Here is a 25,653-nt window from a genome sequence, read left to right on the forward strand (position 1 = left end):
GTGATTCAAAACAATAATCTGTATCATTTTTTATTGGATTTATTACAGACAGAAATGTCCACTGCTTCTTTTGTACTAAATATGATTATCTGGTTGAAAAAAATGCTAAGAAAACGAATGCATATATTATATAGTTATATACTTTATAAGTATAATATTTATTTCAGTATCACTTACAGACTTTTTTGACTTTGTGTAATTAATCGCAAATATTAGCAGATAACTGTTAACGATTACAAGTTATAATAATAAACAATCGTAGTACGGACAATGCGACCATGCATGCTCATGAACAGTGCTACCAATCGTGCAAAACTACAGAACATTTCTGCTACTTTTCTTCGAGAATGACACGAACCGTACTTCACGGTTGGTATCTTATGATACCAAATATGTGCGAGTATGGAAGAAGGTGTGATTGCACTATCCACACGTCATTCCCCATAACTTGTTTTTTTACAAAAGTTCTGCACGCCTGACAGTACTGCATATAGATGTATGTTAATTTCATTGGTTGCTCTAAGTCTATATGATATATATGAATTTACTACAAATTTTATTTTTTCTAATTTAATTTGAGAATTGTTGGTACTCAATTATTAATTGTAACTTTATAATTAAGTTATGTAATTGAAATAAAAACAAAATATTTTAAATCAAATATTTAGATGATTTTAACATAAGGTGTCAGTTAAATACGTCGTAATAAAAAGGCGGGAAAATTCCGTAACAATGTCCTTTAATTATAATTTGTCAGTGTGAGGTATAAAATTATGAAACCTATTCTATATTTTTATTTAGTGTTAATTTCATAATGTTATTGATAATTTAAAGTTGAAAAAAGTATTTTTTTCCAATCGTAATATGTTTTACTTCAATTATATAATGTAATATTCATAAATACGTGTAATGTAAACGTCAGTTTATTGTGTAATTCGAATCACAATGTCGATATAATTCGAAGCTTTCAAGATTATGAAGATTTGAATTATTTCATATATCATTATATACAAATTAGCCTGGAACTCATGAAAGTCTTAAGAAGTTCTGAATCTTTCTATGTTTATACGACTTTAGAATCTTATGATTTACTAAATATTTCAAATATTTGAAGAATTCTAGGTTTCGAATTCTATTCGTAGTGATTAAAATTTTCTCGAATATAACTAACTTGAAGTGTTTCAAATTCCATCAATATCAGTAAATATGCCTGATGAAAAATTAATAAAAACGGTACAAAGTACTTTCTCTTTATATGGACTTGTACTTTCGAGGTATATACATTTTTAATATATCATATTATTAAACTATTAAATTTTATTTTTATTTTATAATTCCTAAGCAAGAAAAATATGTTATTGTTTAGGAAACTTAGTATCTCATTAAGTAAGGAACTCCTTAATGTAGAAGAAGATGAACGGGAAAGTTGGCTTACACAAATAGTGGAACAAGTCTTGGCACAAAATTTAGTTGATCCACATGTAACTGTTGAAAATCTGAGTACAGCAATAAAGGAATGTATAAAACCCAATACATTGCAAGAAACAGAAACAATAGTAAATGTTATAAATGCATTTGATGTGCCTAGAATCAAATATGACTTATACAAGAAAAAATTTCTTTTGGAAAATATAACACCAGATTTATATGCTGAAGCACAATACAAATCAACTATTTTTAAAGATAGATTTGAGTTACTTTGGTATAGAACTTTAAGACATCAATTATTTACTCCTCCAAAACTTGGTGAAAGAAAAGAAACTTGGATTGAATTAGTACCAATTGAACATCTGTTAAGTGAAAGTAAAACAGGAAATGTTTATGTAATGGGTCTTCTAACTCAATTAACAGAGGGTCAGTACTATTTAGAAGATACAGGTGGATCTATAAAAGTTAATCTACAGAAAGCAATATCCTTTTAAAACTTAAAAAAAATAACTATGAACATAATTTTTCGATATAGAATGTTATTATGTTAACATGAATATTTTCCTTATGTCTGTATACAATTTTCAAGATGGTTTGGTCATGGACTCTTCTATTGTAATAGCTAATGGGGATTTCCAAGATGGTATTTTAAACGTGGAAAATTTAGGTTTTCCACCAGCAGAATCATCTAGCAATGCACGAGTAGATTTTGGCAATGCTAATACATTTGGTGGTTCACATAATCTTTCTTTAAAACTTTCTGAAAAACTAAAGAGTTATGAAGAAAGGAATAAAGATGGAATGATTATTTTTATATCTGAGATGTGGTTAGATGATGCAGTTGTTTTACACAAATTTAGAACTATGTTAGAAGGATATTCTGAATATCCACCTATAGCTTTTGTTTTATGTGGACATTTTTTAAGTTTTCCTGTAAATATATCAAGTGGTCAAAAATTGGAAGAGGGGCTTAAAGCTCTTGCTGATATAATAATGCTCTATCCAGATATACAACAAGTTTCCAAATTTATTTTTGTACCTGCACTAAATGATATTGGATCTCCGAAGATTTTGCCGAGATCTCCACTTCCGAAGCATCTCACAGAAGATTTTGAAAAAAATATACCTGGAGCAATATTTACAACTAATCCATGTAGAATTCAGTATTGTACAAAAGAAATTGTAATATTAAGGGAAGATATTTTGACAAAGATGTGTAGGAATACACTTCACTTTCCAAATGAAGGCAATATTTATGATCATGTAAGTTTTATTACTAATTTTGTGTATATGTTTTTAAAATTTTATATTATTTTATTGTTATAAAATTTTTCAGTATGCTAAATCAATTATTTGTCAATCTCATTTGACTCCTTTAAGTCTTTCGGTGATACCAATATATTGGAAGTACAATCAAGCATTACAAATATATCCTACTCCGGATCTCATTGTAGCTGCAGATAAATTTGAAGCGTATGAAAGTATTTACTCTAACTGTCATATAATTAACCCTGGATTATTTCCAAAGAACGATCATTCGTTTAAAGTATATGTTCCGGCATTAAATTTAATTGAACATTGTGCTATTCCCAAAGATATAGATGGTGTTTGAACATAAATAGCTTTGGAGTTTGAAAATAAATGAAATATCATCAAATAAAATATTATTGTAAACGTTATTTCGTCTTTGAATTTCAATAATTGTAATATTTTGCATTCTTCTATATATAGTTGCATACCTATTTTAAACAGTATTTATTTTCACATCCAAATTCTCATTAATTTTACAATATCTCAAGAATTACTCGCATTCAGTTTATAATTTAATCTACAATAAACTTCACTACTAAAATGAGACCATATTAAATTAAATTTGATTATCGAAAATAACTTAATTATTCATTGAGAATACAGGATAATTTCTTACGTTTTTCATAACCAGTAATATAATAAAAGAAAATTGAAGGACGACTGACTAATGAATCCTTATGATCGAATATATTTAATATTATCAACATAATACATTTCAGAGAAATTTAACACGCTTCTTATTTCTCTCTCAGATTGACTAACAAAGTTGTATATCAGACTTTCTATGTGGGACACAGGAAGTACGCGTTTATTTCATTTTTTTTTTTTTTTTCATTTTTTTCTTATCGATTTATATAAATAGATACATACAATATTAAACACATGTGTTTCTACCTCTTCGCAATGTACATAACAATATTACAGGTACAGACTGGGCCCCGGCATATCTCAATTCACTGCGCTGGAAGCATAAGTCAATTACTGGCCGTTTAATCAAACATCAGTATAAGGATCGTAACTTTGTAGAACAACGCATAACATATGAGATGCAATAATAAAACGCGATAGTACGATTCGTAAACGTTACAATTTTGTATTAATAACAAGCTGAACTGCTACCGACAATATCAGCTATACAAAAGTTAAAGAAAACATATGTAGTTATGTAAATATAATAATTAAGACACAATTTTTATTTAGCAAATTTTTCGATAGAAACATTATTTCTTATTATTTAAATCGGTCTCTTTCTCTAGCACACAACTTTCACTCTCATCCTACACACACATATATATGCTCTTTCGTCCTTTCTGTACACTATATAATTTCAGCAATCGTATACGAATTACGATTACTGCAAAAATTTGTTTCTTAATGCTCCAAATATTGGAAGCTAAGTATCATATCGACATAACGAACAAACTTTCAATCGTGGCAAGCGAATGCTAAACTTTTATTTCTCAAACATTCGATTAGGGTGTGAGCATTAAAGTGTTAGCAAAAACAGAGATTAATAATTAATATGTATAATTGTGAACAGTAAGGGCTACGTGCACTTACTCATCAAAATCTTTACAGTGTAAAATATTACAGTGCCGCCATATAAAAAAAAGAAGAACGCGCTTATATCTATTGCACATCCTTAAATCTTTATATTCTCCGATGTCCGTACCCCCTTCAATCTCAACTATATCATAATACAGAATAATACATAATAGTTTATGTACCAGTGCTTTCTTCGTGTAACTATGTACAGGTGTATAAGTTTAGCTATTAGAGTTACAATTTCAGTCGACGGACGGTGTAACGGTCCTTCAGACTCCATGTCTCACGAACTCTCTTTCTTTGCGTGTAATTCTCCTGAAAAGTAAATAATTAAGTCAAAATAAGTAATTAAAATAATTAAGTCTGAATAATTATCTGCAATTCTCTATATCTTCAATATAATTTACTGTTTAATGATTTGTAATATTTTATTGCTATTTAAATTAATTAAAAATACTGATTCCAAAATTAGAAGTTTATTAATAATATATGATTTTTTTTTCTTAATTAAATGCAGATCTTTATACCAAGTACTTCCTTTTCTAATTAAATATACTTTTTACAAATTATTGGATACATTTTTTAATTACTTGGAACAGGAAAATATTGATATTAATTCAGACAATTTTTGTTTAAATTAAAAATGAATATCTTGGTTACCACTAATATACTACCTACTTTCTCTTTGATATCTTCGACAAGCTTGATTCCTTTCTTCCGCGTCGAAGTACCATAGAGTGATTGCGTATCTGGTTTTGTATGCTGGTTGAACTTCGTGCGGATTTCTCCTGTCGGACCAAAAGAACAGTATTCTGTCGAAGAGAGGCTCGATATCTGCCACTTGATCACGCCAGCCTTCTGGGAATATCCTCAAGAGACCGCCATTATTCTATAAACGCAAAAATTAAACATAAAGTATTATAATATAATATAACTTAATACTAGAATATTATTGACTGCTACCAGACACTTGTAAATATGTAGTTAGTATATAATTTTACATATTTGTAAAAATTGAAACTTAACCGATTTAAACGGTTCTGAATTTTGACTTGCATGGACAGTCGCCTAATGGCATTGCTAATGTAACTTGACCTAACCTAAGCTGCCGATTAAATATGATTAGGATAGAGGTTAGGTTGGTCTAATATCATGGCTGCTATTATATGGCTACCCATGTCGTAATTCACAATCATTGAAATCAGTAAATTACGTTAATCGCTAAATTGCAAATTTACTTTGTAGTATTATTTATTACTCAAAACTAAACTAATTACTTATAACTGTTTGGCAATGGTCGATCATATAAACTGAAATTAAAAATCAGTGAGATCAGTGAAGTTTAGTTTTTAAGTTCACCCGTTATATAGAGTGATTCGTTTGCTAATGGACTCAATTATACCGCCTATTCAGGAAACTTTACACTTAAAACTTTACAGCTCATACACAATTGCCCACAGACATTGTTGCACACATTCGTTAGATTATTGCATAAAAACACAGAATCCCTGGGATGTTTAGCGGTGTTTAATCTTTGAATCCATTATTGAGAAAATCACTCTATAAAAATGGTGAATGTTCTTCCAAACTATACACACCCCCGCCCGATCGGTGTCAAGTTGTAAGGAGGAGGAATAGATCCAAAGCGTAAAATATTATTTTCGGGAAATTATTAATTTTTTAAGATATTAAGGATAAGTTTTTCGCACCATCTATAGAAATCTATCTATATATACGAGGTTAGAATGACCGGTTTCTTTGTAATAGTAACCATCGCCAAATGTCGCGTAATTGATGACGCGCACTATCTGTCCTCGACTCCTATAGGGTGTCCAATTAAAAATTCATCTGTCCTTTTCTTCTAGCTCTATTATACAATTTTTAAATAATAGCAGATTTGAGTTAGGTCTGGTTATATTTTTATGGTGGAGGTGTGAATGTACACGCGTTCAAGTTTACCTAAAAAAAAGATGGGTAGATTTTAAATAGGACACCCTATAGAAACTGACGCCAGATGTGAGTGCGTGTCATCAGATGTAGAAATATTAATATTCCGGAAAATATTCATTCCTCGAAAACAATATTCTACATTTAATATCTATCCATCCTCTCCCTCATTCTCCTTTGAAAAATTTGGTGCCGATCAGAAATGCGTGCAGGTTGAAATAACATTCTAATTTTCAAAATCCAATGAGTAAACTTGTCAATGAATCGCTCATCCTCCTTCAATGAAACGAATTCTAAATATAGTGCACATAGTAATATTTTATATTATTTAACACATCGCCATGAGAAAGCCTCTAGTACACACGTATGTACATGTATCCAAATCTAGTTACGTCGATAAAGTAGAGCTCTTACAAAGTTTCTCAAATTCATAAATTCATTCACAAAAGCGACATTCTAACGCGTTTGAAGATAAGAGAGTGCCAGATCAGAACTTATTCGAGAAGCAGTAAACGAACAAGTTTTACTCGAGTTTATCGAGTTCCTCTCTTATTACTTTCTTATTCGATGGACGTATTCACGCACGATTTAACGTAGAAGACGCACGAGAGATATTCTGCATCCGGTGCTTTTGTATTTTCCAAAGCAGCACATGTTTAAACAGTTCTCATTTTTCGTGTAGGTCAACGTAAACATTGCTCATAGGATATTCTCGCGTGAGTGCAAGACGGCAGCGTCATACGTGGGACAACTCACGTAGACCCCGGGCGCCCTTCGTGCTCCGCTGCTTACCCTTTCCCAGAGTGTCCTTACTTTTAAAACAACGTTCATGGTCGAGCGTGCAGGGTGAACGAGACATAACAAGGCAAATATGGGAATACAGGTTGTATCGAATACCACGTTTGCATTATTTTATGCCATTGTAATTTACATGAACAGTGATTAACATCGAAATCGATAAGCGAATAGTTGGATTTTTGATTTCTACTTTGCATGAATTTCAAAAATATTTATCATTATACATTCAATTGTGACACGAGTTCTGACTGATCTAATGATACATTGACGTTTTATTTTTTACATCTACAGTTTAGAACAATTTATGACAAAAATCTGATAGGCTAGTAGTACACGAGTAGTAGAAAACCACGTTGATAATTCCATTTTAATTACAGGTGATAAATTACGAATAGAGCAGTTGTGCTCCTCTGTCTACTTGATATTCGTGACTAAACGAAAGTGGAAATTTTCGAAGGATTAAGTATTTTACGAAATCAACGAAGCGAAGGGAAAGTTCGTGAAAACATCGACAAACAGACGACCTATAAAGGCATCTATACCTCAAAGGAAATTAGCTTTCAATGTTATCCAACTATTTGAATAACTACGATTCTATGTCTTTTCTATAAAAATCGTTTATAAACTAGAGATAATCCGTGATAATTAAGAAAGGTGCAGAAACTTAACGATATTTTGAATACTACTCCTGACAAAAGGTCTTCGACCAAATACTTATTCTTTAATATTTTTTCCTCGATAACAGACAAAAATGAAAATTTCTTTTGCGTGCTTACTTCGTTCCAGTTTTCTATTTATATTACAGCACTTTACACCTAGAACATACGGCAATTTTAGATAATTTCAGTACAATTTTAGCATCGCGAATGACCGAAAGCCTTTTGTCAATGTTGGTAAATTGTTTTCAATCTAAGTTCCATATTTCTGAAATTTCAGCGATCCAAATTCCATTCACATCGTGATGGAAGACATTCCACAGGATAAATAGGAAAAGGTAGAACAGAAGAACTGATCTAAGCGCTAGCAGAACATCGAGATGGGATGATTAAACTGATTCTTACCTTGATATCCCAATCTCGGTTAAGATAGTATATAGCTGTGATGCATCGTCCATCTCGATTAGGATTATCCACGTGTTTCACGTAATGTGAACCGTGACCAGGGTAACAAGCCACCATCGCCTGAAAAATAATGCACCACGTCACTTTAATCGAGGAAACCAAATGTCCTTGCAGGCAGACTTATATGAATTCACGATCTGAGTAATCGCTCAGACTGTTGACCCGAGGGCGCGCGTGTCGTGGAATTTTTAATGCAACTCGTTGATTTTTCAGAAACAGAAAAGATACGATCGTCGTACAGCAAATGAGCAATCCTGATAAAATATTACACGCAAAGATGAATTAACATTAAAGAATTACTTATCAACGGTAGACGGTTCTTTTTCTAAATTAAGAACGAAAACGGTAAAGATAAATGGTCCTGAGATAGCAAGAAAACGAGTATATCGTGGCAATAATCGTGGTAATATATTTATGTGTGGCCAGTGCTACGAAAGTGTTTGTTTGAAAGTGTTGCAAACGTGATTAACGATTTTGAGTCATGTGGTCGAGGATTAATTTCTATCGATTATCCAGCGTTTAGAGATAATTATTCTCGTAGATGATTTATCAATCGGCAATTTGCAAATCGAGATTGTGTTTACGTTTTTGTGTTGTTACTATGGTCTGAGTAGAACTCTTGCAAGGTATTTCCCGATGATAACGTTATCCTTCCGAGAATATCATAATCAAAAATATAACAGTATCGTAGTCCAGGAATTTTAATCAGTACTGATTAACTGGGCATTAATGATAACGGAATGAAAGTATCAACGGAGTAATGTAACACCACAATTGATTTTATCGATCACTTCTCGATTTCTCGATCTTTCCCAATTTCTCAATCAAAAATTCATTCAAATAGATAATTCGTTTAAATCGTTTAAAAGATTTTTCTTTAAAGAGATTTAGAGTTATAGTCGTGTCGATTATTTTTATTATTTCCTAAATTAGTTACGTATTATTAATTTAATATATTTATTAATCAATTAATTAACGTAAAATTGTAAGAAGCTAAGTAATATGAAGATACTCTTCAAGTATTATTTTATCTATGGGGAGCTAAAAATATTTCAATGGTAATTCCAGCTGTTTCCTGTTCCCTAAAATATAACAGTGAAGACAGCCTGAAATTTATGACGTGTATGCACTTCAATGAAACGTACCCAGCATACTACGTGCCGTAAGTCACAGTGAATGAAACCTCCTGCAGGTTTCCAACCTTTCGTGAGGTGCATCACGTAACGAAAAGCAACGATGGACTTCCTATTTCAGTTCCTTTGTTTTCAATGACAAACGTTATGTGAACTTACAACGACACGTCATTTTCAATACTTACGTCATTTCGTTCCTCATATCAGTAGCACGTGTAAAAAAGAAAAAGGAAAAGAAAATAGAAAAATGCAGTGCAAGAAGTTAACTGCGTTTCAATTGCTTTCGTTTCAATTCCGACCTGATATTCGAATTATCTCTGCGAATCGTAGAATATTATTGAAACGAGGATTAACGATATTTGTCAGACACGATCTCTGAGATTTCACAATGATTTTAATTGCTTTAGCACGTACCCAGCGAAATTGCATCTACGTGACATTCAATTCTGACGTGTACAGTGGAACTTGATAAGAATGTTGTAATTATTTAATTCATGGTTCTTTCGATCGGAAAATAATTCGAAATAATGATATAATTGAGTCGTTCGCTGCACAAATCGATTAACTCCACTTTTTTGAAAAACCTTAAATATAAAAAGTTACGACTATACTAAGTGCTTTGACACTTAAATTTAACCCTTTGCACTTGATGATTTTTTGGCTAAAGAAAAGTAGGAGTTCAAAGATTTTCTGCTATAAAGCTGACAATACTTTTTTAATAATTAACACGTAGAATTATTAATTTCGATACCTGGTACATTGTTACGTTATTTTAAATTTGATATATTAATTAATATCGAGCTTCGAAATTTTATCAAATGGCGACTGAGGGGCGCCCCTCGAGTGCAAAGGGTTAAGATTTTTCAAAATAAAGCTGACGATATTTTTTTAATAATTAACACGTAGAATTATTAATTTCGATACCTGGTACATTGTTACGTTATTTTAAATTTGATATATTAATTAATATCGAGCTTCGAAATTTTATCAAATGGCGACTGAGGGGCGCCCCTCGAGTGCAAAGGGTTAAGATTTTTCAAAAATAAAGCTGACGATATTTTTTTAATAATTAACACGTAGAATTATTAATTTCGATACCTGGTACATTGTTACGTTATTTTAAATTTGATATATTAATTAATATCGAGCTTCGAAATTTTATCAAATGGCGACTGAGGGGCGCCCCTCGAGTGCAAAGGGTTAAGATTTTTCAAAATAAAGCTGACGATATTTTTTTAATAATTAACACGTAGAATTATTAATTTCGATACCTGGTACATTGTTACGTTATTTTAAATTTGATATATTAATTAATATCGAGCTTCGAAATTTTATCAAATGGCGACTGAGGGGCGCCCCTCGAGTGCAAAGGGTTAAGATTTTTCAAAATAAAAGCTGATGATATTTTTCTTAATAATTAATACCTAGAATTATTTAATTTCGATACCTGGCACATTGTTACGTTATTTTAAATTTGATATATTAATTAATATCGAGCTTCGAAATTTTATCAAATGGCGACTGAGGGGCGCCCCTCGAGTGCAAAGGGTTAAGATTTTTCAAAAAGTGGAGTTAATCGATTCCTGCAGTGAACGGCTCAATTATACATAACTAACTCGTGACTATGATATGCTCTGCTAGAAAGCTGCTTAAAAAGATCTTTTGTTGTACAAATACATTGTTAATTTCTTCTCCTGTATCTCAATATTGAAATAGTATAGCTTATACTGTTACACGCAGTACACGTGTCTACAGTGACTGTACTCGTTGAAAATTTTATAATCATACTTTTATTCATATACAGGCGAGTAAATCGAAATCGAATCACAGTAATAACTGGAAACTCATCGTTACATTACGTCTACAGATGGAAATGTGTTGCAAATATGATAATAGGACACGAGATAAATCAAATTATTCTACCATACACATTGTCACAAAATGGCAAAGTATAGATCGAGCTCAACGTGCATCGATGATGCACAAGAATGTGCACATGCTAAATGAACAGAGACTGGAACATGTGCATTTAAGTGTGCACACAGTGTATGAAATTCGTATTATGAATATTTCACATCTCCGATGAGAAATTGTTGCTACTAAATAAAGAATCGTGAACAAATAATGTTTGACTCATTGTTACCACGAGTAATGACAGATAATGGAAATGAATAATTTCCTGTTTTTCTCGGTGTCCTCTGATCGACTCGCATTCTTCTGATCAAGTAACATTGTTACATTGATCTCGGTTAATTAATACGCGATAAAAACTAGATACCAGAATCATCAGCCAGAGAGACTCGAAGCGAACAAAATTTCTTTAAAGACTGAGATATTAACCCTTTGCACTCGACGACTTTTTCGTTACAGGAAAATAGTAATTCGAAGACTTTCTGTCATGGAGTCGACGATATTTTTAAAATGGTAAATGAGAAATCACGTGCAAATTAAAACAAAGAGAAATTGATATGCGATATTCTAATGAATTTCCTGAAGAAATATGAATCGTGTATTCACTCTAACATGTTTACAACAAATTACTACGACTCGTTTAACCATGGTACGTTGATAAACACACCGTGAAGTCATTAATCTGAATACTTACTCAGCATGATATCGTAAGGCATCAACCTAGCCTAGCATCAAACCAAAACAAAATGCTCATTCTCTGTGGCTTATAAATCGCCTGATTCATACATTGCACGCAATGATATCTATTCTTTCTAAGTAAATTCGTATCCAATAATAAGGATTTGACTTAATCGCTTCGCGATACACACAACAGAGACGTATTTCTTGCTAATTGCAATAGCGGTAGTATTTCAGTTCACAGGCTAAAATTATGAACTCTGCTCTTTAAGTTTTTTAAAATTTCAGTGTCAACTACTACTTTTTATTTCGTGGAATTAATAGATTTGGCGAATGGCGAATCTTTTATTTCGTCGAGGACCAAGAAACTAATAATGACATACTGGTTTATCCATAGTAAGTAATACGAAATACTTACATACTTACACAATACTTCACACGTGAATATACATACAGATTTTTAAGTACAATTAACACCTTTGCACTCGAGAGGTGACTCTCAGTCACCGTTTGTTTTAATGCTATAACTTAAATAATGGATGATGATAATTATATTAAAAACATCGAAATAAAATTATTCTATTCGTTCGTTTCTCACGCAAATTCACGATTTTCTTGTTTTAATTTTAACATAAAGAGTATCAGTGAGCTTATAAAAATCTAAGAAGAGCTACGAATCGCATCTTCACAACGAAGAAATCTTCGAGTCTAAAGGGTTAAATGTATTGATTATATCTCGTAATTTTTTGGACCCATAAGGGTTAATGAAAAATTTTTATTCACGGAATTATGCATAGAAATCTGACTATACAAACAAAACTGAAAAGATATTTGGTGTTAGATCCTGTAAGATGTTGTTTTTAAAACCTAACTATCTTTCTTTCCAGGCACACATGAACCTAACCTAACCAAACTTAATTTGAATCTGTAATTATTCGAAATTACGTAATACAGCTTGAGAAAAAAGACGAGGACATTTTAAATACGACACCCTATAGAAACTGACGTCAGATACCAATACGTGTCATTGATTATTCGACACTCGACGAAGGCTAAAAATTTATGGAATTAGCTAATATAGCTAAGGTCGTTCAGCCATACCAAGAATTAAAAATTAGGAAGTTGTTACGATTTAACCATTTGCACTCGAAAAATAATCTTTAGTCACCATTTCATAAAATTTGGAAGATCGATATTAATTAATATATCAAATTTAATGTAACGTAACAGTGTACGAGGTATCGAAATCAAATAATTCTACGATTCTATTATCATACAATTCTTTATTTACTGTTCAAAAAAGTACTGTCAGTCTTTTAGCAGAGAATCTTTGAATTTTCATTCTTCTTTAGTCAAAAAATCGTCGAGTGCAAAGGGTTAATATCAAGATAGTTATTTAAAAAACCAATTTCTTCGAGGCCCCAAAGATATTTTGAATCTAATGTACATCATAGACCCTCGATCAGATTTAGGTCCAGATTTAGGTTTTATTTTTAGTTTCTAAGAGGGGCAGTTTAAGATACGAAATTTCGAAATACAAGCAAGATTTATAAGATCTGAAAATTTTGTTACACGATATCATGGTGGCCGTTAGTCGCGTGCCTAATGTGAATTTGAATTTCGTTTCAGGAACTCCAGGAAACTTTCACGAGACACAAGCTACCTTCCTGACTTTTCGTTTACATCTACTTCTCGCATAATCGCCGAGGAACGATTCGAAAACGTGTCTCTTTCACGGTAAACCTAATTTATTTCCTATCGATAACGAAGCGACTGCGATATTTGCTTCTGACATATGAAAACTCATACGATACCCGTTATCGACTGACACGTATTTACTTGGAATGGAATTTTCAAAAAAATTGTAATTCAGCAACGCTTTTCACGGAGTGCCAGCTTTCGTGGACACGAAAAATTCACCGAATCGATGTGTCTCTTTCGTACCTATCTTTCTTTCTCCTTACATTATCTTCCACGATATTTATTCATTTGTATTTATCCATTCATTTATTCGCTTCGTTTACTTAATCGAATCTCGCAGACTTTAGTATAAGCCAGACGTAATAATAACCACAACGTCCAATGCCGAAAATTTATCACACATTCGCACGATAAATTTCGATATAAACTACCAAACAACATATAATAATAAACCATTAATAATAATATTATTACAGTTATAATAATAATATTATTATACCATTAATATAAATAACAATAAACCATTATTACTAATAATCACTAATATTTACCATATTCACTGGAAATTATTAATATTAGCAATTACTACCATTAATACTATTTTACTTTACTATCCCAAAGGTTAACGCTAAACTTATGAAGATAGACAAAGGAATAAAATAAGAAAAATTGAAGAGGAAATAGAACACGAGATATTGAAAAATTGACAAGTGACCGAAGTGACAACGTTGAATGTCAAATATTTGATTAAAAATTTAGAAACCAACATTTGGATCCTGGTAAGTTCAGCCTTATACTGTCATAGAACTAACAAGCTACGTGAAAACGACTATAGTATACACAAAAATTTGTAACAGATCTAGATCAAAGTTACGAGAATGATGCTTGTATGTATACCCACGCGAGTTACATGAAACAGTTACCGATTTTGGAGTGTACAGATACGGAGAAAGATGTTTATGGAGTCTCTGAAGCGTTTCAGTAAACTAAATATCCATCTGGCCAGACGTATCAGTGGAACGCTAAATGGTAGAGCAGTCAAAGGTCCCTGACTACGGGCACGTGCACAGAAAGGGCTGAGATAGTCTCAAGGTCTGCCACAGGAGGGCATATACAAAAATAGGGATCACCTTTTAGCCTTGACCCAAATAGAGCGTTAACCTTGGTACTACATTCTACGGCGTGTGTGTCCTCACGTATTTCACCACGCGTGAGTCCCAAGATCTTTTTTTTTCTCTTTTTAACACGTTTTTTTTTTTTTCGAAACCGGAAACGCCGGCATATTTAGAAGGACGTCATCGAGTTAAGAAATTCATGAGATGCGTCTCCGCCAAATGGAAGGAAACTGTCACAAATGTATTTTCGTCTGTCCGCGTTCTCGCTATAGTATCGTCGATATTCGCGTATTAGCTGTGTCCGAAATAGCCAATAGCGTGGAATCATTAATACTCTTCTCTCACCAGTCGCGAAATTTCTTGTTTTTCTACGTTTCTATGCCATTTTACGAATCGTCCGTGAACTTTCCAGACGACACGTGAACTCTTACGAGAGAGATAAAAATGTGCCGGAAATAGATGAAAAAAAAAGTTACTAGAGACAAGTTCCAAATTCGAGATAATCGAATTAATTAATCGCTTACGAGTGTAATGTTGCAAACAGTTACACGTGTTGCTTCGAAAGAATTCGGATGAAAATTATAAATACGAATAGTAAGTCTTTTATTTATTAGTTGGAATAATTTTGAACGAATTATGTCAAAGAGAAAATTTGGGTTTCAGAATTGATATTAAACGGATGTGATTGAGTAACGTAGTGAAATGTTGCATTTGAGAATACATGGAAATACGACGAGAAAACATCGAGAAATTACACCGTGCTAAGTACGTACGAGTAACAAGTGAAACAAAACCTTCTTTTTCCCATGTACGCACTGTATCGATCAGTTTTCTTAAGTTCCTTAAGTTCTGTCTCGAATTACACAAAAATGCGCGTTCTAATTCAAGTAAGTAAGACATTCGTGTCACGCGTTCTTTAACAGCGATCCAGAATGGCAAATGCCTTTCACCGTGCCAACTAAAGGGTAAACGATACAGGCGAAAAAGCAACCAGCGATAAGAAAGAACGCGACATAACCAACCGAGGACGTGGCCCGATCGGAAATATTTCCTTTTTTTCCCTCGTGGCGTGCCGAGCGATTTTAACGCATTCAATATTGATATCGATAGTATTCAATAACTATTATGCACCATCGGATCACCTTGGGAGACAGACAATTGATACTGAACTCCAACGTCGAGCAGCACCATCGTTTTGTTTTAACATTAGAACAGCACAGAAACACTCGTGTAATCAGTTAACTATTATCTTTCTCGATTTCCGTCGCGTCATACGAGGACAGAAGTTGTTCCGAGTAGATTAAACGCGAAACACGCCATTCTTTCCTAGCATCGATCACAACGGTGTTATTCAATGTGTACACCTTTAAAGGCATATGGTATCAAGTTTCGTGTCTCCTTTCTTTTCCTTCTTTTTTCTTTTTCTTTTTTTGCTGACCTCGTTATCTTTACAGATAATTGAATTTATTAACTGGCATCGACTGATACGATATAGATAGAGTGCAACACCAAGACAAAACGCTCGACGTTTTGTACGTTTTACGTGCAGCTCGTCACGTCTCTCAGATAAGAAACCTAACCTGCCAAAAATATGGTATCGCGATAATAACGTAAGGATCGCGGTCAGATTACAGTCGGGTAAAAAATGCGCGTGTTACTGACATGTGGAGGCCACAAAATTGTTTCATACGAATATTACGTTAATCACGGTGAAATTCATGCTAACGTGATTATTCAACCGGAGGTCGAACACGCCTGTGCAAAATCTTTGTCCATTCGCTTGACGCAAGTTTAAATTGGAAAAAATAGGAATATGGTTCTTCCATGTAATTGGCCAAGGAGAGTCTGATGGACTTCTGTTAGAGAAATCCGTTTCTTCTTTAGACTCTGAAATATTTCGTTTTACTTTTTGCCGACTGGGTTAGTACTCTTTATGTGTAAAACGCAAGATAAACATGGCTGAATCTTTGTACGTTTGGAATGTTGATTTAAACGTTTCGCTTTGCTTCAGGTGTCAGACTCCAGACTCATTCATTCTTTTCTGTTTGCTTTTTGGGTCTTTTCCCTCCTTCGTAAAAAATTAACAGGAGCCAAAGTACCAGAAAAATAAAGGTAATAGTAAAAGTAGTAGAATAAATTGTTTTGAATTTTAATAATCATATTTGAGTAATTTGAAAGAAGTGTATGATCAGGTTTGAGTCAGATTATCTGATTACTTCCACCCATTTCAATCCCACCCAATTGAGATAAATTGTTCGCTTCCAGTCATTTACACGTAACACGGTATCTTACGTAGAATATTATTGATTATGTTTGGATATATTTAACCATTTCCGTAATATCGTATAAATTACTTTGGACCATTCTCATAGCAACGCAAGCTTATGTTGGAAATCTCTAATATTCCCCCCCTCTCTCTCTCTCTTTCATTCTCTCTCTATGTGTAAAGGTGAATGTATTAAGATCAGAGATAATTTTTATACATATTTTTTGAATATCAAACTCACTTCTAATTTTAGAATAATCTTAAAAAATCTCTTGTAGGAAGCCTCGAGGAACTGCGTATGGTATAAATAATTTACTGGTTAGTAAATGCATTGGAATTGTATGGATAGTTTTCTCAAACTTATAACTATAAATTGCGCATCAAAGGAGGACAAAATGGCAGGACTGAATTGCCGAAGAATAAATGATCGATCGGTACCAAATAAATCTGCCAAAGCAGGATTATGAATGATGTAGTTTATGTTTCATGTTGATTAGTCATTTAAAGCGTCTTCTCTCAGATTTAACTATCTTGTAACGCAATAGTTTTATATGTCGAAAAATATTGTACTGTTTTCACTTCATTAATATTAGAACTACTAAACCGTAGATACGTTCACGTACCTAATTATCTTCTCCATACCACTTTGATTATTATTGTTTATCTATAGAATATTTAAGCATACATCATCGGTTGGTAGTTCCAGCGTTAATCGTGTATGATTTTACTATGTAAAGACCCGAGTACAATTTTATAAAAATAATGTGAATATTCATCACTGACGACTCGAAAATTGTTTGCTTGAAAATAAGCAAAGGTGTATTGTGTATTATTTTTGAATCATACATATTACAATTTGAAATATAAACACGTGTACGAGTACAACGTTCCATTTCAAAAATAAATATGAATTACGTCTACGGCGTACCTTGTACTGGAGGTTATTAAAATCGTCTAACTATTAAATTAATAACTTTGAATTAAACGCAAAAGGATAATGTTGATAGTTTAGTATAAAATGGTAATCCTTTTGTTTAATACCAAAAGTCTTTTGTAACATAATATATTGATCATTTTTGTTTATAATATTATAACTGCTGCAAAAATTTGTCTACTTATTGATCAATATAATATTTTAAAATAGAAAAATATAGCATGTCATTAGAAAAGATGAAGGTGATCTTGAAATCTCTGGATGCCCTCCACTTATGAAAAGTTTACATGTTACAGACAACCCTTACAACAAAATTTGTATATATAAAGCTCTCCCGTATCTCTAAAGATAGTATAGATATTTAGGGTATTATATTGCTTATATCCTATTATATTTCATATTACTGTACAATTAAAAAATAAAAATTAATAATTTCTTTTTAAATTTAGTCGACCAGCTTAACTTCCGTGTGTTTAAATTCACTGTAAGAGATAAAGGCTCAAATAATTTAATTCTAAATGTATATTACTCGCAATATATGTAAATTCACGTCATAATCGAATTTTTAGTATTTGAATAACGTCCAAGAATTATTTCAAACTTCATTTCATCGGAACGGACGTTATAGTAGTTAACAAGGCAACGAAACTTCACGTGCGATGCAATTGACCAACGACAACCAATGTGATGGTACGGAAGGAGAGGGGGTAGAAACATTGGTATATTGTTCGCCTTAACGAAACAGCAAGTATTACGCGATGTTTTCAGGGGAAAACCATACTGCTAATGTTATTGCACGTGTTTCATAGAACCGCTAGCAAAACACGCGTTTGTTACACTTCGAATCCGGAAAATATATCTGCCAGCATGAGTCACCGATTGAAACCGTACGATTGTCGTATATTAGACACTCGTAGCTCGTTTTGCCTGTAAGTAATTCTATGTGACTCGATAGTCCTGAAAATTCATCGCCGAACATAACCTCACAATTACGTTACCGAAAAAGATACGAAACGCATGTAAAAATTCCTTGTGCGAACAGTTCAAGTCACATCGCACGTTGAATGAGGAAAACTGTACTGTTATCTATACTAAATTTACCTCGACCATAGCTGTGTACGTTCCTGTACGCGTGTGCGTACTTCTCATGTCATAAATCACAAAAAATTTGCGCTTCAGCGTATTAGATTTTACCAGGCAATTGTATTTCCCGCTGCTATACTGTTTTTAGTAGCTGCACGTATTATCTTTCGTAACGATCAAAATTCTCTTTCCACGAAGTGTAAATTTTCCTTATTTTCCGAACGTATATCACGATTGTATGTAATATAGCACGAAACACAAATGCGCGCCAATTACGATGTAATGTCGGAACTTCTAACATAAAGATTAAAAACTTCCTAAAAGATAAAACAGTAACGACTAAAAACATTATATTTCATAAGAATGCAGGAATAAAATTTAAGTTTTACTTTGCACGAATCTAAAGGAATTGCTTGTACAAAAAAGAATAACGATTCAATTTAAAATACGAATTTAAAAAAAAAAAACGATATCGATCGGTAGACCAATCGAATAGGTTCTTAAATTTAGCGTTCAGAACTTTGTTGATTTTGAAAATTCTAATTTTATATTATTGTATATGTACAATTTTATAAATGAATTCAATTTGTTTTGTGAAACAAAATCTAGTATCTGTTGTAATATAAGCAATATCTGAGTAAATGACTATGATATAAATCTACGAAAAAGATAACTAAATGTATTCACGTAGTAACTTTATTATCACTAAGAATGCTTATTTCTTTATTGAAATTTGATACCTCTGATAAACTTGTAATCAATATGATCTCTCTATCTTAACAAATTTTAGTAACCAAAAATACAAATAGCTCTCTAATTAACATTGACGGTAAGAAAAATTGTAAGCTGTCAATTTTAATTAAGTAACTAATTAAAAATACACTAACTATCGAATACATTTAAATATTTGCATGTTTGGTTTTTATGAATACTCGTGCCAGCCACGCATAAATTCCTTAGCGCGAAAATCCCTAGCAAAACCGTGTGGCGAGAAATAAAATTTTGAAATGCAAAAGAAAATACCGTACGGCATTTTGATACGGCCATTACAATTACAAACCACGCGGAAGATGTGTCGAACCGATCACAAAGTCAACAAGCAGCGGTAAATACCCTCGTGGAAACGTTACAGAACCAAATGAAATCGTCCGCAGCACGATTGGCACGCTCTCAACCATCTAACTATATACGCAAATGCATATGTATATGTGTATGTTGTATCTCATCGATTCTTTCACCTTCACGAAGGTTAACGAGTGAGATGCAGCCAGCCATTTGTAAGGATTTAATCAAAAGTGAACGGCCTAATGCGAAAACGTTAATCACAAATACATACATAATTCGTAAGCTTGATATTATCCTAAAATAAATAGCAGTAATTGTTGTATTTATTCATATTTATATATTTAAAATTTTGATTGTGGAATTTCTCATTTCTAGGAAAGTATTCCTCTCTTCTTTTATAATATGCAATCTTTTAGATATACATCGTACCGAACAAAAGTCTGTAATTAAGTGTTGCATTCTTAAGTAGGTCACCCTATATAGCAAAGTTAATTGCTGCGTAATCTAAGAAAATACAGAATGAAAGATTTTAATTTTTACTAAATGCAATTATATACAAGAAAATAAATGTATTTAATCTACTGCAAACTACTTAGAAAGTAGTTGAACTGAACGATTGAAATATTAATGCATACAACATATTTATATATAATCACACGTTATTTCTGCATTTCATGTAAAATTTAAAAAGTTAATTATATTCAACAACGTGTCATTAGAAATGCCACAGTAAAAATATTTTGAAATATATTATTTTATCGTACTCTAAAGAAATAGAAATATTCTTATAAACCTAATCTTTCAGGGTAGAGAGACGAAGTTCGAAAATCAACATTAAAGCCGTATCGATTCTAAATTTCATTACGCAACGTAGCGTAATTTTAACCACACATAATTATCTAACGATGAAATTCCTCTTAAGATGAAATGCTCAACTTTTTCGTTATACGAGTACAATATTGGTAACAGCTGTCTACAGTATACTCGAAAAAATGTAATTTCACGTTGAACCCACGTATTTCAATATTGTACATTTATCATCAGTGAGTCAGAATACATCATGAGTGGATTTGTTTTAAGAATACACTTAACCATCGTCGTCGTTTTCCTCTTTCGTATTTCATTCGACGTGCGAACGAAAAATACTTAAATACCAGTTACACGACAATAATTCAGCAGGTAACCAAGAATTTGAAATATCAAATATTTTGTTCCAAACTATAAAAGGAATACGATTTAACAAATTACTGAATATTTTAATTATTCTCGCCTGATTCATTTTTCTATTCTGTTTTATCAATTTCAGAAAGTTTTAGCTCTACTAAAGTAACGTACTGAGTCGATAAAGAAGAACACACCCTTTTCAATGTTACATAGCAGAAGAGAAAAAGAAAGAAATTTTTAATAAAAGGTCGTTGCACGAATACGATGTTAATTAGCTGTTCCAATTAGATAGCAGATTTGGCGCGATACAATAAAAAAATTTGATGTGTACCGAATATTTCCTCGCGAGCTATAAATGGAAACAGTGACAGAACCGCGCGATATGTTTGGTTTAAAAATATACGTTCAGTTGTGTCTTCGATTATTGAACAGACGAAAATGTTGTTTAGTCTGGAATTAAACGCAATGGCGTGTTTAAACTTTTGTTCAAATCTTTAATTATAAGTTCAAAAACACGTTCATTTTTTATTGCTCCCTTTCTATATTCTTCCTATTTCATGTTAACATATATAAATATTTATATTGCATCAATAGATTCTAATATCAAATACAATGAAATTAATAGTAATATAATTTCCAGTAATCTATTACGAAATATGATATATAAATATTAATAATTAACTAACTTAAAACAGTGATACTCATGATATGCAAAACATCTGTACGTTATGGAAGATCAGTGAAGAGAAATGAGAACCACTGTCACGTGCTGAGAAAACAATGGCAAATGCATCGTCGATATTTGTAGTAATATCTTTAAAGAGTTACACAGAAGTGTGTGTCAAGTCAATCCAATAAATTTATTTTAGCACGTGCTAAAAAATTAATTCACTAAATTCCTTAATTTTACTAGACGAGGAAACAAGCTGAGATAACCTTAAAATCTTTATATTTAACAATCACAAGAAAACTCAATTCTATCGTTTTATTTCTTCGTAAACCAAGCAAATTTTATACGAACAAATTCCTTCAAATAATCGAGTGTACACGTTATTAAACATTTGAATAGAACGTAGTATCAGACAAATAAGGTAATTTTAAAACCTGCACTTTTTACTTGTAACCATTGATACTTTAAGCTTCTCTAACACTGTCCCTTTTCACTCATCCGCACGCAATTTAAATTCTGTTTAGAAGAGACAAACACTTAAGTACACGCTGCCTACTTTCTGGCATAAGAGACGAAAGGGAGAGTTAGTGAAAGACAAGGAGAAAGAGATAACTAAGAGCGAGTCAACCGTACGGCGTACGTGACCGACTGCACTTCGTGGGTTGCCACTCTCGTTTCTGTTCTCAGTTTGACGCCTGAGCTACACGAAAGATCGTTGCAATTTCGGGATCCTGACCTTCTCTGCCTACCATCGCTTTTTCCCTCTCTCTTTTGACCGCCTACGAGATTAAACACCAATGTTCGGAGGGACGCAAGAGATCTGCTTTTTCACCGATAAAGCGAACGCGCGTCGCCGATATTGTTCATCGGAATTTTATAACAAATCAGGAAACGTGGCATGCTTGCATCTTAGTCACTAATTCGATTGTTACAGGCATAGTACAAAACGAGAAATTGTTTTTCCAGTCAATATTATAGATAATTCGTATTCATATTATTCTTATGGCATTCAAGAAATTACCTTTTATAACTGGTTTCTCGTAACGATATGAATTACAATTAAAATTTGATTTGACAGTTATTTCAAATTAACAAACACTTTCAATTTACTGATACCTCATAATTTAAAAATTCGGTTAAGTAAATATGCAAATACTTAAAAACTGTAATTTTTTCTCTCTTATATTTACGATTAATGCTATGTATTTTCTACGATAATAAATAAAATGTTTTTTAACAAGAAACACTATGTTTCTTAATTATATAAATCATAGTATGAAGTAAAAAATGTAAATAAATTAGAAAACAGTATACATGATTGCACTTTGATTAATCCAATACAAAATTTAACTCATTTTTGCTCATTTGAATTTGATGATCTAATTCTACATCTGATATTTGACATCGCGAGTTGTAAGAAAGAACAATTTTATTGCCAAAGTTTATTTCAAATTAATAGCTTTTCAATTATGCGTTCAAATTAATGTTCTACGCATAATCGTGAAATATTAAATAAATTGATTACCTTAAACGGATAAAAAAATAAAATTTTTTTCAATACTTTTAGAATTAATTTATTACATAATTAATATTGTTTTGTACTTAAAAGTAAACAAATGTCTGTCAAAACTGTCGATAATATAAACTTTAATATGTATAAACTTAAAAAAATGTATTCATATGTTTATAAGTCTTATTAATAAACATTAGTATATCGACTAAGATATTAATGAATATCTTACTAATGAACCCCTGAATATCTGTTTATCACATAATTAGTGTAAACATAAACTTTGGCAAAATCAGATTATTTAACACAAAACATAAATTGAATTATATGGAAATAAATGTGATGCTAACATCTATTTGTCATATATAATAATAATTAAAATAAATCATATTATATAAAATTTGTAATATAAAAATATCTAAATATAATTAGATATTGTAACTAACAGATAACTAATGATAATATATTTATGCTTACCTTTGTTCTCCCATTGATTGTATAGTTTCCCAATTTTCCATTGTTATACATTTTGTTTGCCCTCATAATGACGGCATCAACTCGAGATATGAGCATCCCAATATTCTGACATTGTCTTTCTTTTCCATCAAGCCACGTTATTTGATCACCACGAATTGTCTTTAAATCATTTGCACCTGCTTTATTAGAAACCAATTGTCCATCCTTAAATAACCCAGCAGTGTACATATTTAAAACTTCATTTAACACTGCAAGACCTTTTCCTGTTCCTAGAAAATTGTCTACCACACACATACCATATTCATCCATGTCTCTAATCACATTTCTGCTTATATCATCTATTAATTCTTCAAGATTATTTTCATTGTTATGGAGAAAAGGTGGCAGAAATTCTTCTTCACGAGTTAAACGAACCTCTGGGAAGTTTTTCATACCGTTATGATGTTGAGTAGGCATATCTAATTCATTGTCTTGTAGGTTATCTAGGATTCTTGAGCCTTCGAGGGCAGGATTCAACGATTCTGTTCTAGCACCTAAAATTGTATCTTCAGAGCTTCCTTCATAAGTTATTGGAGAAGTCCATCCATCCACTCTGTTAGTGCGTGTACCCTTCGTCTTAATGTTACTAGACTTCCGCTTGGAATTTTGGCTTTCTTTGTGACCTGATTGTCCTTTTATTTTTTCTGTTTGTTTATTGATTCCTATAAACAGTAGAATCATACAACAATCTTTAATCAAAATAAATAAAATAAAGGAGCAATATTCGTTTTACAAAAAACCATACAATCCACGATTTGGAACACACTGTTAATTAATAAAAAGCTTATTATTTAATGATTTTTTTAAAGGAATTCAGGAATTCGTTCATGGTTAAATGTTTACAATCATATACGTATATCATCAAATAGTTTTATAAAACTTACAACAAAAGTAAGATCAAGTTTCACGTACCTTCAAGATCTTTCGCGTTATTATGCACTTCTGGAGTAGCGTTCGATCCTCGCGTTCTTTCCAACACTGACTTCTGGCTTAGGTTAGAAACCACTGGCGCAGTTGAAATCTGGCAGTTCCTTAGGGAGGAATCCTTCTTAGCAGACTTCACAATGGAATTTTGACTAGTAGTCGAAACTGTGTCTGGTACTATTGATTCCACGGAATGAGTCGCACAAAATTCTTTGTGACGTTTCCAATCCCGCCTCTGGTGTTCTTTGGTGCAATAAAAGACGGCCTTGCACCGTGAACACCTTAACAGCTTGTCAGTCCTATTACAGACAACACAGCCCACCGTTGTACCTATTTGAACATCACCGCCGGGTGTCTGCGCACGACTGACTATCGGTCCGGACATGTTTCGTCGTTTATTTAGCGGCCACGAGTGCCGACGACATTTCTCCAACGAGAGAAGTCACACACGCACTCGATCTGCGTACGGTACTAGCGCTGTCGAGACTCCGCAGTGCTTATACGTACGATCGTCTTTGGTTTACATACTACATATATGTTATCGGATCTGCAAAACACCTATTGGTGAAACGACGATCAAAACACTGATGCTTAACGTCCGTTAGTCTTACTATGCGTATGTGTAATCATGCATATGTATACTCGTGCATCGACATATTAGATCGTACTGCATCGAGTTCTTTCTTTGAAAATTCATTTAAAAGTTAGGTATGCATTTACTATCTTAACTGTTCATCGTCCTTAAGAGAGCGCCACTTTATAGCCATGTTTTTGCAATGAAGAATATGATTCATTATATTTTGCAATTTAAAAAACACAATCTATCATGTATT

General features: G+C 32.4%; 2 protein-coding genes and 2 long non-coding RNA genes across 7 annotated transcripts; 3 read left to right on the forward strand and 1 right to left on the reverse strand.

Annotated features, from left to right (window-relative positions):
* The first annotated feature begins 1,165 nt into the window (after positions 1–1,165).
* Positions 1,166–3,040, forward strand: DNApol-epsilon58 (DNA polymerase epsilon subunit 2). Its single transcript, XM_017910329.1, has 4 exons — positions 1,166–1,274; positions 1,367–1,910; positions 2,008–2,691; positions 2,765–3,040. The coding sequence occupies exons 1-4, from the start codon at positions 1,207–1,209 to the stop codon at positions 3,038–3,040; spliced, it is 1,572 nt and encodes a 523-aa protein (XP_017765818.1). The 5' UTR covers positions 1,166–1,206.
* A 1,286-nt stretch (positions 3,041–4,326) lies between these two features.
* Positions 4,327–25,516, reverse strand: Hph (HIF prolyl hydroxylase). The gene is made up of 5 exons (XM_017910438.1): positions 24,809–25,516; positions 23,858–24,558; positions 8,091–8,210; positions 4,963–5,173; positions 4,327–4,599 (listed from the first exon to the last, which is right to left on the reverse strand). The coding sequence occupies exons 1-5, from the start codon at positions 25,203–25,205 to the stop codon at positions 4,568–4,570; spliced, it is 1,461 nt and encodes a 486-aa protein (XP_017765927.1). The 5' UTR covers positions 25,206–25,516; the 3' UTR covers positions 4,327–4,567.
* Positions 15,727–17,327, forward strand: LOC108555012 (uncharacterized). Of its 2 annotated transcripts, none has more exons than XR_001890739.1 (4): positions 15,727–16,074; positions 16,143–16,608; positions 16,700–16,800; positions 17,233–17,327. It is a non-coding gene; the product is annotated as an uncharacterized LOC108555012 (long non-coding RNA). The 2 variants fall into 2 exon arrangements; XR_001890738.1 differs by having other exon boundaries at positions 15,727–16,067.
* LOC108554998 (uncharacterized) lies at positions 18,514–21,626 on the forward strand. Of its 3 annotated transcripts, XR_001890736.1 has the most exons (5): positions 18,514–18,817; positions 20,220–20,314; positions 20,412–20,501; positions 20,842–21,215; positions 21,343–21,626. It is a non-coding gene; the product is annotated as an uncharacterized LOC108554998 (long non-coding RNA). The 3 variants fall into 3 exon arrangements; XR_001890735.1 differs by lacking the exon at positions 18,514–18,817 and having other exon boundaries at positions 19,882–20,314; positions 21,343–21,623; XR_001890737.1 differs by lacking the exons at positions 18,514–18,817; positions 20,412–20,501 and having other exon boundaries at positions 19,886–20,314; positions 21,343–21,620.
* Positions 25,517–25,653: the final 137 nt, after the last annotated feature.

The sequence above is a fragment of the Eufriesea mexicana genome, unplaced genomic scaffold (genome assembly GCF_001483705.2).
Source record: "Eufriesea mexicana isolate 0111107269 unplaced genomic scaffold, ASM148370v2 scaffold474474824, whole genome shotgun sequence".
Classification (NCBI taxonomy): domain Eukaryota; kingdom Metazoa; phylum Arthropoda; class Insecta; order Hymenoptera; family Apidae; genus Eufriesea; species Eufriesea mexicana.